Raw genomic sequence first — 15,805 nt, 5'->3', positions numbered from 1 at the left:
GTCCAATATTCTATTAGGGTTGCTATGTAAGGAAGAGAAACTGTAAAATTTTTGAAAAAAATGACTTCAAATGTTGACATTTTTGTTTTCAAACATTTTTATTCTTATTTTTTTATTATCCATTTCTAAGTTTCTGATCAACACAATGGAGGGTTCATGTTCTTTGTTTGTGTTTTCTTCTTTTGACTCCCCATAAGAATGGGATGGAGGACAAGGTCATAGGTTGAACTCTTGTATAGTGTGTGAGTTACTTACTAATAAAAAGAAAGTGTTGTTTTATATAAATTGATGTGAGATTCTTTTTGGTATATCTAACAGATACACTTGATGACGCATTCAAGTGGATGTATAAAATAGACAAGTTTGAGCAAAAGCATTTCCGACTCCGCCTTGAGTATCGGGTCATTGGTGAGTTGATGAATCGTTTGAAAGTAGCAGAGGGAAAGGATAAATTCATTCTTCAACAGAAACTAAATAGGGCTATGAGGTTGGTGGAATGGACGGAAGCTTATGATCCAAACAATCCTGCCAATTATGGAGTTATTCACCATGAACAAGTTGGGGCTTCTGCTGATCTCTTGGACCAACCTGGATTTGAGAAGGCAAAGCAATTGATACAAGGGGATGACGATGACGAGGAAGAGTTTGATGACATGAAAGAGAGGGATGACATACTGATAGCAAAGATTAATTCCATTGACAAAAAACTTGAAGAGAAGCTAGCAGAGTTGGACCATACATTTGGAAAGAAGGGGAAGCTTTTAGAGGAAGAGATCAGAGATCTGGCCGAGGAGAGAAATGATTTGACAGAGAAGAAAAGAAGACCTCTGTACAGGAAAGTAAGTGCATGCATCATCCTGCTCCATTTTTCGTTGTTAATTGATAAAATTCAGCATACTTAAGGATTTCTGATTTTTTTATTGTCCTAAATATTCAAAATTCATCTGGTTAACATTGTGATGTATAAAGGGTCATGCTAACGAGTACCCTTTGGACATTAGTTAACAATCTATTTTAGAAAAGTTTTGACATCACTTTTATGAGAAATGAAAAAAGCTGTTAAAACATTAAATTTTTTTTTTCCTTTTCCCATAAAAACTTTCATTAAATGGATTATTAACTAATGCCTTAAGGGTATTCGTTGGTATTTCCCATGTATAAATGCCTAGCTGGCACCATGTTTGCTTCAAAAAATTCTTTGGAACTTTCTTATCACAAAAAAATAAAAAATAAAATCTTTGGAACTTCAATATGATCTTTAGCTTGTAGGTTAATGCCTACATTTCTTGGATTGATCTTTGTTTAATAGACCATTACTTAAAATACGAAATGTATTTCCGTTTCCTCTACATTAAGTGTCTCATTTCTTGAAGGAACTTGGTTGATGTGGAAGCCAGTTAGAGGTCAAGAGTTTAAGTATTGTCATGAAACACACAAAACACACACACACACACACACACACACACACACACACACACAGCACATGGTGACTGCCTTGTCCTGAAATCTCTATGCTGATTTGCCTGGGATAAATTGTTCTTTTTTACTCAAACCTTTTATGATTTTGACTGTACTTAACAAAGTTTGTTCTTCGTGTAATTACTTTTATATTTTATATTCTGCAGTTATCTTCATTATAGATATGTTGCAGTGTTTTCCAGCTTTTTTCAATTAGTTTTATATTTTTCTCTATGCAGCGTTTGTTCTCGGTTACCTATGTTCCTTCATTCAATGAGCTGTTATCATTTAATTGCAGGGTTTTGATGTGAAATTGATTGATGTCAATCGAACTTGTAAAGTTACTAAGGTATTGACTCCCTTTTTTAATTTCTTGTTATTGAAAATAATGTCTATATAATTTTTATTTATATCTTAATCATATTTACTGTAGGGTGGGCAAGTGGTCAAATACACTGCTATTTTAGCATGTGGAAACTATCATGGTCTTGTTGGTTTTGCTAAAGCCAAAGGCCCTGCAATTCCTATTGCTCTTCAAAAGGTATTTTTATTGGTTCTATTAGTTCTTTAATGAATTTGGGGTCCTTTTTGTTTATCTGCTGCTTTCTAACTTCTTACTGTTTCAAAATTACTTGATTTGATTACCATATTACATTCAGGATTTGGATATAAGTCAAACTATGAATAATGTGCAATATATGTTGTACAATACATAGATACTCTTGTGTTCATCTTGTACAATAACAATACAGTATAAGAAATATCAAAAGGTATTTTGATGCAGTTAGCCCTTGATACCCATGAGATTGTATCTGTTTTCGCTGCTTTTTTTTTTTTTTTTTNTTGGTGTTTTTTCTTGACTGTCCCCTTTCTGTAGAACAAAGTGTGGTTGGTTGCATAGGATCATACACTCAAGAAGGAAAAATTATTAAACCCTGTGAGGGTAGTAACCATTTCCATCCCTTTTTACTTTTTGAATATTTTAACCATGCTTCTTGCATGCAAAATTTGTATTTTGTGTGTTAGAACCTAAATGAATGAAGAATTTTGATTTCAATCCCAAGAGACAATGTTGTGGTGGTTTGCTGGTGCCCTCTCTTATGTTACTCACATGATATTTTTGAATGCATTAATTTTTTGATTTAAAATCAACCAGGCATATGAGAAATGCTTTCAAAATCTCCACTATGTGGAACGGCATGAGGAGCATACGATTGCACATGCAGTACAAACAGCATATAAGAAGACCAAGGTATATGTGTTTTTGGTTATTTCAGATTCCATGTCTTTTTCTATTTATATTGTCTCTTTTTCTCTCTTTCCTTGGTTTCTTTGTGCAATTACCTTAAGTTTAACCTGCATAATCTTTTAGGTATATCTCTGGCCTGCACCAACTAGGACGGGTATGAAAGCTGGAAAAACTGTCCAAACCATTTTGAATTTAGCTGGCTTTAAAAATATCAAGTCTAAGGTAATTAACTACCAAACTGAATCCAAGGATTATATCATGATATCTTGGTATTTGCTCTGACAACAAAAACTCTTGGCAGGTTGTTGGCTCAAGGAATCCTCACAACACTGTTAAGGCTCTCTTCAAAGCTCTGAATGCTGTAAGCTGCCCATCTTTCAATATTATGGATGCTTTAAACCTGTATATTCTTCAAAATTTCATGTTGATTTGCTCTTATCTGTGAATTTTCAGGTTGAAACTCCAAAGGATGTTCAAGAAAAGTTTGGCCGAACTGTTGTTGAGAAGTACTTGCTGTGATAGGGTTGCATTTTTGGGTCAACTGCAATTCTTACCGTTTTGTACTTATGTTTCCTCGAATCTAAAAGAGGGTTGTATTCCTTTACATATTAGATGATAAAATGCCAAATTTTTTTAGTTGTTCAATTGTTTTTTTTAACCCTTGTATGCGGTAGTTATTTTTTGCCACTACTGTTACTTTCTCTATTTTTGTGCTGACATTTTTACCAGCAAGATAAAGGGGAGCAATGTTGTAGACTTTTTGTTGCAAATAAATGTTGTAAGATTATTATTTCTCAAGGCTCGGAGTTCTTCCTGTGTGCCTCCCAGCCAAGACGCATTAATAGGATGGTGCTTAGAGAAGCCGGAGCAAGGGTGGTTAAAACTGAACGGTTAAAATTGAACACTAACGGGTCTTGGAATGCAACGTTGGGAAAGGCAGCAGGGGGAGGGTTGATTAGAGATGGTTTGGGTAACTAGGTGGTTGGTTTTACAAGGAAAATGGGTAGTGTGAACAGTTTTACGGTAGAAGCCTGGGCTCTTCGTGATGGTTTGATGTTATGTCACCAAATGAAGCTCCCTGCTATTGATGTTGAGCTTGATGCTAAAGCCCTTGTTGATGTGTTAAGCAATATTACCAGCTACAGTAACTCAGTGATCTCTCCTATTTTTGATGACTATAAGATTCTCTTTTTCCAATTCTCCCTTGTTCGTATCAGGCATATCTACCGAGAGGCCAATATTAGTGCGGATCGTTTAGCTAATTTTGGCCACTCCCAAGACTTAGATTTTAGTATTCATTATGTTCATTCCAAGGAATTGATTTCCTTTGTTGAAGCTAAGCGTAATGGTGTTTCTTGTAACAGGCGTTGTCCTGAGTTTGTTCCTTCTTGCTAGTTGAATAAAATTTTCAAATTACCAAAAAAAAAAAATGATAATAGACTCAATTTTAACTTCATCCTGCAAAATTGAAAAGAATATGATTTGGTTAGTGTATGTAATATCACATGGGAGAAATTACACTTTATCACCCTAAACTATACCTTATATTACACTTTGCACCTTAAAATTTTTGAATGTACACTTTGCACCTTAAACTATGACTCTTGTTATACTTTACACCATGATGTTAAGTTCGTTGTTAACTTTAATGGAAATTCAAAGTTTAGGGTGCAAAGTGTAATTTATGAGTATAGTTTAGAGTGGTAAAGTATAATTTATCTTTTATTTTTAAAATATTGAGAAGATGGACAATTAGGTCTTTTCACGTGGTGTTGTATTTTTCTATCCAAGTTAATGGTAAACTTGATGTCGGGGTGTAAAGTGTAACAATGTTATAGTTTAGGATGCAAAACATATATTCGAAAAATTTAGGGTATAAAGTATAATTAAAGGTAATAAAATGTAATTTTCCTGGAAATGGAGAACAGGAATAGTATTCATTGCCTCATTAGATAAGCTAGGAATGGTAATGTTTGGGGAAATCTTTCAAATCTTTCTTCCCCCACTTACCCTTCCTTCAAAAAACTTGGATTTTTAATAGTATCACTCTTGTTATATGTAACTATGTCAGAATGGTTATAAGTGCGTTTTTAAGATACCTTTTAAATATCATTAAGCACAGGCCTTGTTAAATTGAAATTGTAGGCTTTCAATAGGAAATTTTAAAAAGCCTATTTGAGTATCAAGTTCTGAAAGGCATGTTGCCATGTTGAATCTCCCAACAGGAAGAACTCTCCAGATACAATGTTTTGCAGCTACACCCACAATGCATTCTTTAATAATACTTTAGGCTAGTTAATTTCCTCAGAACAAGAAATTTTCAGACCTTGGGGATAAATAATTATAAATGATTTAGGCAACAGGAGGTTTAGCTGGTTTCTTGGTAAAATGCCTGGTAAAGTAATATGGATATTGTTAGCTTTAGTTTTTGTAAACACGAACACTCATCGTGGATGATCGGTTGTTTTTTGGCTGGAAGATCATTTGTTGTTAACATTAATTATGGATGATCGTATGTTAATTGGCTCACCTATCAATCACACGTAAGTTGTAAAACATGTGCATATGTATTATTATTATTATTTTTTGATAATTTAATAGTTACAAGTTACAATAACGTGATGAATAATTTAAATAGAGACAACGCCATTGAGCTAGAAATGTGTTTCTTTTAGTAATACTACAAGCATAAACTATATTATAACATTTTTACAAACTGTTAATGTGATTAACTTTTTATTGGTTTTTACCTAGGCCTACCATTAACATCATTTTTTCATTTACCAATAACTACTTACCACATCAGCAACTTGTAAAAAAATTTGTATCTCTAGTATTATTATTATTTTTTAATTAATGGATAGAAATATGTATTACTAATGGCCTTGAGCAAACTTGTTTCATATTTTGAAATGAGGTTCCAATAATTATTATTTTTAGGAGAGTAAAGTGAGTATGAACAAATTTCGGAAAGTTTTGCTTGGATGTCGGTGTTGCTGTTTTAGCAGAAAAAGTTAATTCCGAAATATTATTTTTAATCTGATTAGATCACGAATCAAACAATGAGTCTCAATCCATGCATATAGCCTGTGTTTGTGGATGTACATAGATATCAGTTTTGGACAATTGTTATTTAGTAGTCGGAATGGACTAGGTATGGTTCATATGTAAACTCAATCTGTCTATGAATATTGGAACTTAATAAGGTGGACCTTGGACGTGTCACATGGCTACAATGGAATCGCCAATCTGTTACCTTTTCTTGAACATTGAGTAAAGTTCTTTGTTTTGTACAGAAAAAGAAAAATAAGATAGGAATATCGCTTTGGGTAAAGTTCTGTGGGGGCTTTGGATTTGTATATTATACTCTTCACCTCACCTTTTATCATCCATCTTTGTGACTATTGCATTCTTAGACTCCTAATTTAATGTGGAAATCACCAAGGATTGCTAGCTGTACCACCATTGTAAAGGGGATATTCCTATGTTTTCTATACATGTGACAGAATATTCTTAAATCCAGATCTATCCCTTTTTATCTAATTTTAAATTTTAATTTTTTAGATAATCATGATATTTCATTTCATAGTTGAATAATTAACCTATCATTATAGTTGAGTCTTGTAATTCAACAGATATTTCCTGATGTTTCTAAATGAGGCATTCAAAATCTAAATTCTTCCCACACCAACTATCGTTATATTAAAAAAATATTAATATAACTTAAAAGTTCAAAGACTAACTCAGTAATAATAATATCTTTTATGATATCAATTCTATTTCATAAATCGTCTATTACCAATTTTCTTTTACGGAAAAAACACATAAAAAATAATTAAATATAATATTTTCAATAAATATGTTCAAAATTAAAAAATTTCCTTTAAAAAAAAGTATACATAATAAATGTTATCTATTTATTTAATTAAATACATTTTATAGATATAATACTTTTACCAATTTTTTATAGGTGAGTGTTCAGAGCTCTTTCTAACTTTCCTTTCAAGTGTATTTGGGGGTGACCCCTAGATGCGCATTCTAGAGAGTTTAAAATCCAATATACAGATGTCATCATGAAGCTTGGGGGGGAATATGATTAGACCACCTTTGAGTCAATTTCTTTTGTCAAGCAAAAATCAGCAAATTCATTCTCATCTACAATCATCATTTCCTTGCAACATATCATTATCATATAAAAATCTTTATTAAAACAAAAAAAAAAAAAAAATATCAGTAAAAGATCGAACATAGAGAATATTCTACACCCAAAATTTTTTTTCCTTTTTTTTTTTTTTTTTTTTTACATATTCTACTTCTACACGTAACTAATAAAAGCAGATGACAAAAAAAAAAACTAATAAAAGCAAAAGAATCAGACCGAAGAAAGAGTAAGCAAAACAGACATAGAGATGTTACGTCTATAACAATTTTATAATATTTTTATAATAAATTACAGGTGGTTAGTTGTTATTGATTCAAATTTGAAATTAACACTAAGATTACTTTTTTGTCCCAACAATAACAACCAGTAACAAACTGCCACTTAAAATTTGTTGTAAAAATATTGTAGGCATAGCATTTCTCAAACAAAAATTCTAGGACAAGCCAAAAAAGAAGACACGTCACCAGTACTAAAAAACACGTGGCACTCAACAACTCCACCAAAAAAAAACACTATAAAGGCTACTACTAAACTAAACTACAAACACCTTCAGTCCCAGATTCCAGAACCCCCTTTCGAGTATTTTAACGTTATACAGGTCTCACCAGCAGATTCATGGTCTCGTCGGATCGTAACAACGAGAACCCGACCCGGAAAATTCTGGGGTTCGGGTTCTTTGTACAGGGTTTCAGGTGCTTTCCATGGATGGCTGTGAACTTTTTTCTCAAGGATGGGCTGAATGTGGACCCCTCTACTCTCCAGCTTCTTCAAAACTCGGCCAATCTTCCCATGGTCGCTAAGCCCTTCTACGGCGTCGTTTCTGATGCGGTGTATATATCTGGTCAGCATCGCATTCCCTACATCGCCATTGGAGGTAGGTACATCAAATTATATATAATATAAAATATAAATATATTTTTTTATTATTTTTTGCCATTGTTGAGGCCTTGTTATTACGGTAATACCTCTACGAATCGCTGAGATTAGTGAATGTAAATTGACTAAGTTCTACTTTATTTTGTTATTCTGAATTTCCCAATATGACTTTGAATATTTTTTGTGCTGACACTAATAAAGTGGTGGCATTTTTTAAGATAATGGAAACAGTGATGGTGATTTGGATATGATAAAAATGAATTTTAGTACTCTATGAATTCTTAATGTTCTTGGTTTTTTTTTTTTTTTTTTTTTTTTAAAAAGGTGGGGGGTTTTTCATATGTAATGCTATTTAATGTTTTTTAAAGTTTGTATTTTCTGCTCTGAGCAAAAGCAAAAGTAGTAGAGATTCGATAATGCCTGAAAGCTGTTTGCTTTATTTGTGGAAAGCACATTGTTATTATTCTTTTCTTAACTCATAAGCCTTAATCGTTTATCTAGTATACTAGTTGTTAACTCTTTAATTGTTGTTTGTAATGTCTATGTCTGATTTATTTAATCTTAGTCAACATTTGTCTCAAATTTTCATTTGCTTTTATGGCCAATTTGGAGGGAGGGAGAGCAGAGTAGAGTTGGCTATTGGTTCTATGGTTCCTTTGACATATCAAGTTATTAGGTTAGTTATTATCAGGGTCTTATAATTCAATCAACCCATTGTGTGGACACTTGCATGCAAGGTCATGTGAGTGCATGATGTTGCAAAAATCTAAGAGCCACATTAGCTCACATTTTTGTAAGCATCTATTTTATGAATAATTTTCCTAAGCCAAAGGATGGATACCATTATGTTCTATAGGACATTACAATAATTTTTCTTTAATGTTTAGAGAAGCAAGGTTGATTAAATTAAGTAAGTTACACACGCACCACTGAGGATTAAACCCACACCTTACCTTCTATCCATTCTTATTAAAGAGAGAGTGTTGTTTGAGCTAGAGCTATTGACAACATGTATACTCTTTTTGGCCCTTGGATGAAGAAAATCCTGGAATTCATAACAATGGGAAAGGAAAAAAAAAAACACATTACCACATTTATTGCAGCAGAACAATACTTTATTGATAAGATGCCTGCATTTGTTCAACATGCTGCGTAAAAGCTTCTTTAATGGAGTACTTCTTGGGTAGCCATTTTTTAACAATATAGGCAACTTTTTGGTGGAGAGACTGACTTCATTCAACTGATTGTGTTGTAATTCCATTCATTAGTAAAAATAAGCAGGCCTAATTTATCATCATAAAAATGACTTTTTTGATTTCTTATGCAGCATTGATTGGGCCATAGCATTGTCTAATACTTAACAAAAACAAATTTCATTAGAACTTATCGAAGAAATTTTATCTCCTCTTAAGTTATCATGTGTTTTCTCTAATATCTAGTTCAATTTGTACTTCTTTTTCACTGTCCATAGTTTTTTAAGCAATCCAATAAATTTCTTGCTTGAAACAATTAATCTCATGTATCCTTGGCATTTTTCATGTTTGCTTCCTAGGCTAATTTTTTTGTTGCATAAAAACATGAAACAATTAGTTAACGTACTGTTGTGCCTATTTCACATGTTTAATATTGCTAACTCATCTTGGTTTCAGTACTATACTGGCTGATGTGAAGTAAGTACAAATTTATGTAGTCTTTCCTTCTTTCAAAAAAGATTTGATGAAAGTCTGCATGAGTTATACTTTTACACATCCCCAAATTTGTGTCAACTTAAAAGTCTCACTCAGAATTTTTTTTAATTTTTTTTTTATTTTTTGTATCAGTAAGTGAAGAACTTTATTAAAGAAAAAAGAAAAAGAAGGCCGAGCTGAAGTACACAGGGAGTATATTAAGGACACTCATGAAAAACGAGAATAGAACAAATAGGCAGCACAAGAAATTAAGCCATAAACCAGCTGCCCAGAAGAGCCAGAATATCCACATCTGACCCTACAACTGAAGCTATTTGATCTACTTTTGTTTTTAAAGGAAAATGAGAATTCGGTCATTAGAGAGAGAGAAAGAGAACTCTTAGTCAGTCAACTTTTGACACATTCAAAAGCTATTTTGGGCTTGACTTGTTGGTTGCCTTTCCTTTTATGAGGAAATGAGAAATTGAGCAATATGGGTCAGAATTTGGTGAGTTTTGGAGCTGCATTGCTCTCTTTATGGTGTGTTTGGATGGTAGGATTTGGGCACATGGATTAGGATTAGGATTTGGGTGATTAAAATCCAAATACCTTGTTTGGATAGATTGCAAAGGGTCAAGGAAGTATTTGACAAATCCGTTAAAGTCCTTTAATTTGAAATAACTTTTTAACCTATAGAATTTTAAAAATCCGTATAACATACTTAAATATTTGGATTTGGAATTAAGACATTTCAAATCTATTTCTTGAAAATTCAAATCCAAATTCAAGTATCCAAAAGCAACCTTATAAATTTTCTATAAAGCTAGAGTTTGACACTGAGAGAAAGGGATGTTTGCAAGAGATAAAGTTTATTACCTTTAAAAATGATTCTCTGAACTTACACCCAGCTAATTTGCTTGTGCTTGTAGACGTAAGGTCTGATTAATATTATGATCCCTTATAATTCAGAACTAAAGAGTTCTAGATGGATGTACTTGAATTTTTTATTTCTCTTTTAATGTGTCTATTTTTTGTTTCCCCAGTGCAATATGATTCTTATTTGGTCTCTTACTAATCCCACAATTTTGCTGTTGCAGCTTTGTTACAAGTAGTGTCATGGCTAGCTGTAGCAACCCTCTCCCCATCAAGCATGTCAATCTACACGATCTCCCTATTTCTTCTTCTTAGTAACCTTGGTGCATCAATAGCTGAGGTTGCAAATGATGCTATAGTTGCAGAGGTAGGTAAACAACCAACTTCCTCTTCCAGCTCTCAATCATCTTCCTCAGGAGAGCTCCAAGCATATGTTTGGATGGCTTCCTCTGCTGGTGGAGTCCTTGGAAACCTATTAGGTGGTATTGTCATAGATAGAACCTCCCCCCAAACTATGTTCCTGTTTTTTGGCCTTCTCCTTGCCCTCCAGTTCTTTATAACACTTACAGTTCGTGAAAGCTCTCTTAACCTTCCCAAGAGCACAGCTAATGCTGGGATAATAAAACAACTTTCAGAGCTTGCAGTTGTATTAAAAAAACCCGAGATTGCTTACCCAATAGCATGGTTTGCAGCATCTTATGCCATAATTCCAGCATTAACAGGCACCATGTTCTTTTACCAGATAGAACATTTGAAGATCGACTCAACGGTATTGGGTCTCTCTAAGGTGTTTGGTCAGGCAGCAATGCTTCTATGGAGCATCATTTATAATAGTCACTTGAAGTCGGTCCCACCGAGGAAACTGATTTCAGCCATTCAGGTGCTGATGGCGGTACTTATGATATCTGATGTCTTGTTTGTGAAGGGGTTTTATCGAAATATGGGTGTACCAGACTCTCTATATGTTGTGATTTTCTCAGGCTTTTTGGAGGTTCTCTTCTTTTTTAAGATTCTGCCATTCAGTGTTCTGATAGCGCAGTACTGCCCTCCAGGATGTGAAGGATCTCTAATGGCATTTGTGATGTCTGCCATAGCCCTTGCATTCATAGCGAGTGGATACTTTGGTGTAGCACTTGCATCATACATTGGGGTTACAGGAAATAATTTTTCAAGGTTTCCAGTTGGCCTCCTAATACAGGCTGTGTGCACGGTTTTGCCAATTTATTGGTCATCATGTATACCTGATGATGTGAAATCCAAATCGAGGAGTAAAAAGGAGTAAACACTTGATTTGAAAAGAGATGGAGGTTTATCCTAGCAGCTATTTAAAAATTATTTCTATTTTAGGGGGGTTTATCTGTTATTAGTATGATTTTTGTAAAACTATTTCTTTGTCATTTGTTTCAATATATATATATATAGTCATTATTCGTACTACTGGTATGTCTGTAAGGATCAAATGAAAATTACATGGAAATTAGCTACGCGTGTATAATTGAAATGGAAGAACAAAATAGATGATAGATGATAAAACGCTGTTTATTACTAAGGTCCACCATTGAAGTGAACCCAGTGAAAGCATGTGACTGAATAAATTGGAAAATTCTGCTATAATACTGGCTGTTGTTGGTATTCCTTTAAAGATTGATTGGTTAGATTGTATCTTGCATCATTTCTCCAAAGTTTTTAAGTAGTAATTTATGATTATTTAGTAAATAATTTGAGGTGGTAGGGGGCCTTGGGTAGGGTGAACCCTTAAATTATCACTCTACATCTTTATTGTAATTGTGGAAATTACATAAAAAAATATTGAGTATTTAAATTGCATCAGATGTGATTAGATTAAGGTGGCACTCTCTCACAGATAATAATGTCATGCTTTTTGCAGCAGTAGATGAAAACTTCATCCAATCTGTCCAGGATATCCTTAATCCTTAACACAGTTTAATAGGGAAAAAATGGTCTAGCTACATAAGTTATTTCGTCTTTGTTTTTTCCAAAGGAATTTATATAGCAAGGGAAAAAATTAATGAATGTTCTAAAAATATTGGTTTATTAGTTTATGATAAATTTTTTGAAATTATATATATATATATATAGCTTTTTTTGACAGTTTTATATATTTATCATAAAAGTAGTATTAAAAGTTTCTTAAAATGGTCTATTAACAATTAACAAATGCCTTAAGGTTATCTGTTAACATGACCTATAAAACAATTGGCCTAAACATTCAATGTCTATTTTGCTCAACAAACAGCAGAAATTGATATAGCATCTCATCATCAAAAAGTAAAGGCAAACATATTTTAGCTTTATGAATTAGTGACATAATGCTAACCATTATTGCCCAATTGGAATTGTTATGTTTTAAACTTGTGAAGTAAAGAGCATCAACTTAGGTATGCCCTTTTTGGTTACCTTAATCAAACAACATAACATACAACGAAATGGCAAACTAGCCAAAACTACCCAAAGCATCTTAATCCATAGACATATTCTCAAATGTTTTGACACACACACACACACACAAGCAAAGCATAAGCATATATTCCAGGCTACAATTGCAAAACTTGCAACATTCTATGCATTGCTTCAAACTGTCAATCACTCAATGCAGCACACAACTAGCAAAAGCAATGAAAACCATAATCACAAACATGAACTAAAACAAACCCGAATTAACACTACCAAACTGTCTAGCAAATCAAAGCACACAAACATCATCTAGAACAGAACAGAACAGAACAGCACAGCACAGCCAGAGGCTGAACCTTCAACACTTTGAGATGAAACAAGCAGCACCACTACTTTCAGTCAATACACTACCAACTACACTGTGATACCATCGTAGCACAAAGAACACATTATATCAACATACTAATCATATCTATATGCGGCCATCCCACAAGCAATCCGACCGGGCTTTCCCGGCTTTCAAAAGGCCCTCGATCTCTTCAGGAGGGTTCAAACCTAGACTCCGAGCGCGCTCCCAACGGGCCAGTCGAGTCATCCCAAGGCACGGTCCATATGCCATGTTCATGTCGAATTTTCGCAACATGTCCTCATTCTCGTCATGGTCATCTATCACCCCCCACAAAAACCAAAAACATCAACACATTAGTACATTTGAGAGCAAAACACATTGCTTAATTAATAATCCTACATAAGGAAAACGAATTTAGGAAACCAAAAAAAATTACTCACTACTCAGTATTTATCAAATTAATTATTCTTTTTTCAAAACGACGTCGTACTAAGTTTTTATCACATAGAAGATTCTTCGGGTTTTCGGGGGCAAAAAAAAACAGATTTGAAACCCTAACGAAAGAATGAATCTGTATAAGAATCTGAAACAAAACCCTATAAATTTATGAGAGAAAGAGAGAGAGAGACCTTTGAGATCAGGGGAGCCGTGAGAAATGAGAGCCGAAGGTTGGGTGATATCGGAGCCGAAAGTGGCAGCGTTTTTGAGCGATTTCTTGGTGGAAATCTTGGAGTTGGAGGGCTTTGAAACGCCGCTCTTCTTCCTCTGTCTGTAGAATTCCTTGATGTTTCCTGATGTCGTTGCCATCTCTCTCTCTCTCTCTCTCTCAAATTTTTGAATTTTGAATTTTTTTTTTTTTGATAAGTTTGAATTTTGAATTTTGTTTCTCTCTTTCTCAATATTATCTCAAGGGAACAAGGCTAAGCTTATATAAAATTTGAATTTTTTTTATTGCTTTATTTCGTTTTTGTCCTTGTAATTTTACATATTTTCATTTTTGTCCCCACGTTTACTTATTTCACATTCTTAAACTCAATACATCGTGTTTACCCCCAATTAACAAAAAAGTAAAAAATGAAAAGAAATCCCACTTCTTCATAGATCTTCTTCTTATTATTTTTTAATGTTATATAGAGGAAGAATAACAATAGAGATACAAACTTTTTTACAAAAAAAATTATAAATTGTTAATGTGGTGAGTGATTATTAATAAATGAAAAAATGATGTTAATGGTGAGTCTAGAAGAAAACGATAAGAAATTGTCCATAACAATTTAATTAAAAAAAAATGTTGTAAAATAGTTTATGGCTGAAGCATTACTCTTAAAGAAAGAGGGACAAACAAGCCAAACTTCCTCTTTTCTGTTGCCTTGTTAGCAAGAACAATTGCATCTCTCTATTTACACAAACTTAACACAAAATGAGATTGATGTAATTTAATCTTATTTTAAACACAAGAAGAGCTCGAACTTATCACCAAAATTTGATTATATATTCAAAGTTTGTTAATTTTCTTGTCAAACAAGCTCAAATTTATTCATGAACTATTTTATTAATTTATTCTTTTATCATATGTTAGAAAAACCAGGAGGAAATAGGTAAGTATTTTTTTTTCTTTAACTATTTAGTTAGTTGGCCCGGTTTGGAAACAATATAAATTTTTAACACCTCGAGTCTTTGAGAGTCGAATTCTGCGGTCATACCTCGACACTTTAATGCTCGGTTTTCATGGTTTGACGTGGCCGGATGCCACGTGGCATCCACATAGATCTCGAGTTTCTGAGACTCGAGATCCACGTGTCATCCACGTGGCTGCCACATAGATCTCGAGTCTCAGAAACTCGAGATCTATGTGGATGCCACGTGGATGACACGTGGATCTCGAGTTTCAGAAACTCGAGATCTATAGCATTATGTCCAGTCCCATCCGGTCATGTCACAGACAGCCAGCTTCAGCATTTTTTCTTTAACTCTGGCTCAGCATTGACGTTTTTGCTGTGTTTTCACGTTTTTACTTGATGCTTTGTCAGGACATTTTAAGCCCGTGACTTGTTTGTGTCTTCTCTCTCAACTCATCCTCTCTTACTTTACATTATTCCTCTCTCAACTCATCCTCTCTTACTCTGCATTATTCCTCTCTCAACTCTCATACTCGTTCTACAGAGCAGAACAATACTTCCCTCTTAACTCTCATACAAACTGATCATTGTAGTCTCCCTCTCTCCCTCTCACTCTCATACAATCCAGTAGTACATTTGCACATCCTCATGTCAGGTAAGGGTCTCCTCAATCTCTAGTTGGTTGTTTAATGTATGTATAACTGCTTTAGAAAATTTTGCTTGTATTGAATTTGTCATGACATTTCCTAATAAAAATATTTGTTCGTAGTAACTAGTTAAATATATATATATATATGTAGCACTTTAAATGTATAATTGTTTTTTTATTTTTTTATTTTTTTGGGTAATGTCTAATGAACCCCTCTGCTCTATGTTATATCAGTAATACAAAAATATTTTAACTTAACTAAAATTCAATACTTTTTATAAATAGTATAATTATTTGTTTATTTTAGTCAAACGTTATAATAATAAATAATCTAGCAATGAAATTATTAAAAATAATATTTGCTATGTCAAACGTTATAATATGTTTTGTTTATTACTAATTTACTAAAAAAAAATTTATCCAAATATCCATTTTAATACTTTAAAGACAAAAAAATATCCCTCTAAGATTCAATTAATTGGTCAATT

General features: G+C 33.3%; 3 protein-coding genes across 3 annotated transcripts; 2 read left to right on the top strand and 1 right to left on the bottom strand.

Moving 5' to 3' along the window:
• Positions 1-298: 298 nt before the first annotated feature.
• On the top strand, positions 299-3,505 carry LOC112028713 (uncharacterized). Its single transcript, XM_065775317.1, has 7 exons — positions 299-839; positions 1,757-1,807; positions 1,892-1,999; positions 2,615-2,710; positions 2,831-2,929; positions 3,009-3,068; positions 3,161-3,505. Exons 1-7 carry the CDS (start codon positions 345-347, stop codon positions 3,224-3,226), a joined length of 975 nt encoding a protein of 324 aa, XP_065631389.1. The 5' UTR covers positions 299-344; the 3' UTR covers positions 3,227-3,505.
• Positions 3,506-7,395: 3,890 nt separating this feature from the next.
• On the top strand, positions 7,396-11,899 carry LOC111997203 (probable folate-biopterin transporter 7). The gene is made up of 2 exons (XM_024029269.2): positions 7,396-7,743; positions 10,510-11,899. Exons 1-2 carry the CDS (start codon positions 7,485-7,487, stop codon positions 11,565-11,567), a joined length of 1,317 nt encoding a protein of 438 aa, XP_023885037.2. The 5' UTR covers positions 7,396-7,484; the 3' UTR covers positions 11,568-11,899.
• Positions 11,900-12,833: 934 nt separating this feature from the next.
• LOC111997209 (uncharacterized) lies at positions 12,834-13,936 on the bottom strand. The gene is made up of 2 exons (XM_024029277.2): positions 13,679-13,936; positions 12,834-13,366 (listed from the first exon to the last, which is right to left on the bottom strand). Exons 1-2 carry the CDS (start codon positions 13,854-13,856, stop codon positions 13,173-13,175), a joined length of 372 nt encoding a protein of 123 aa, XP_023885045.1. The 5' UTR covers positions 13,857-13,936; the 3' UTR covers positions 12,834-13,172.
• Positions 13,937-15,805: the final 1,869 nt, after the last annotated feature.

This window comes from Quercus suber, unplaced genomic scaffold (genome assembly GCF_002906115.3).
Source record: "Quercus suber isolate HL8 unplaced genomic scaffold, Cork oak 2.0 scaffold_109, whole genome shotgun sequence".
Classification (NCBI taxonomy): domain Eukaryota; kingdom Viridiplantae; phylum Streptophyta; class Magnoliopsida; order Fagales; family Fagaceae; genus Quercus; species Quercus suber.
Note: the sequence above shows the minus strand (reverse complement) of the source record. Positions and strands in the feature narration are given on the sequence as shown.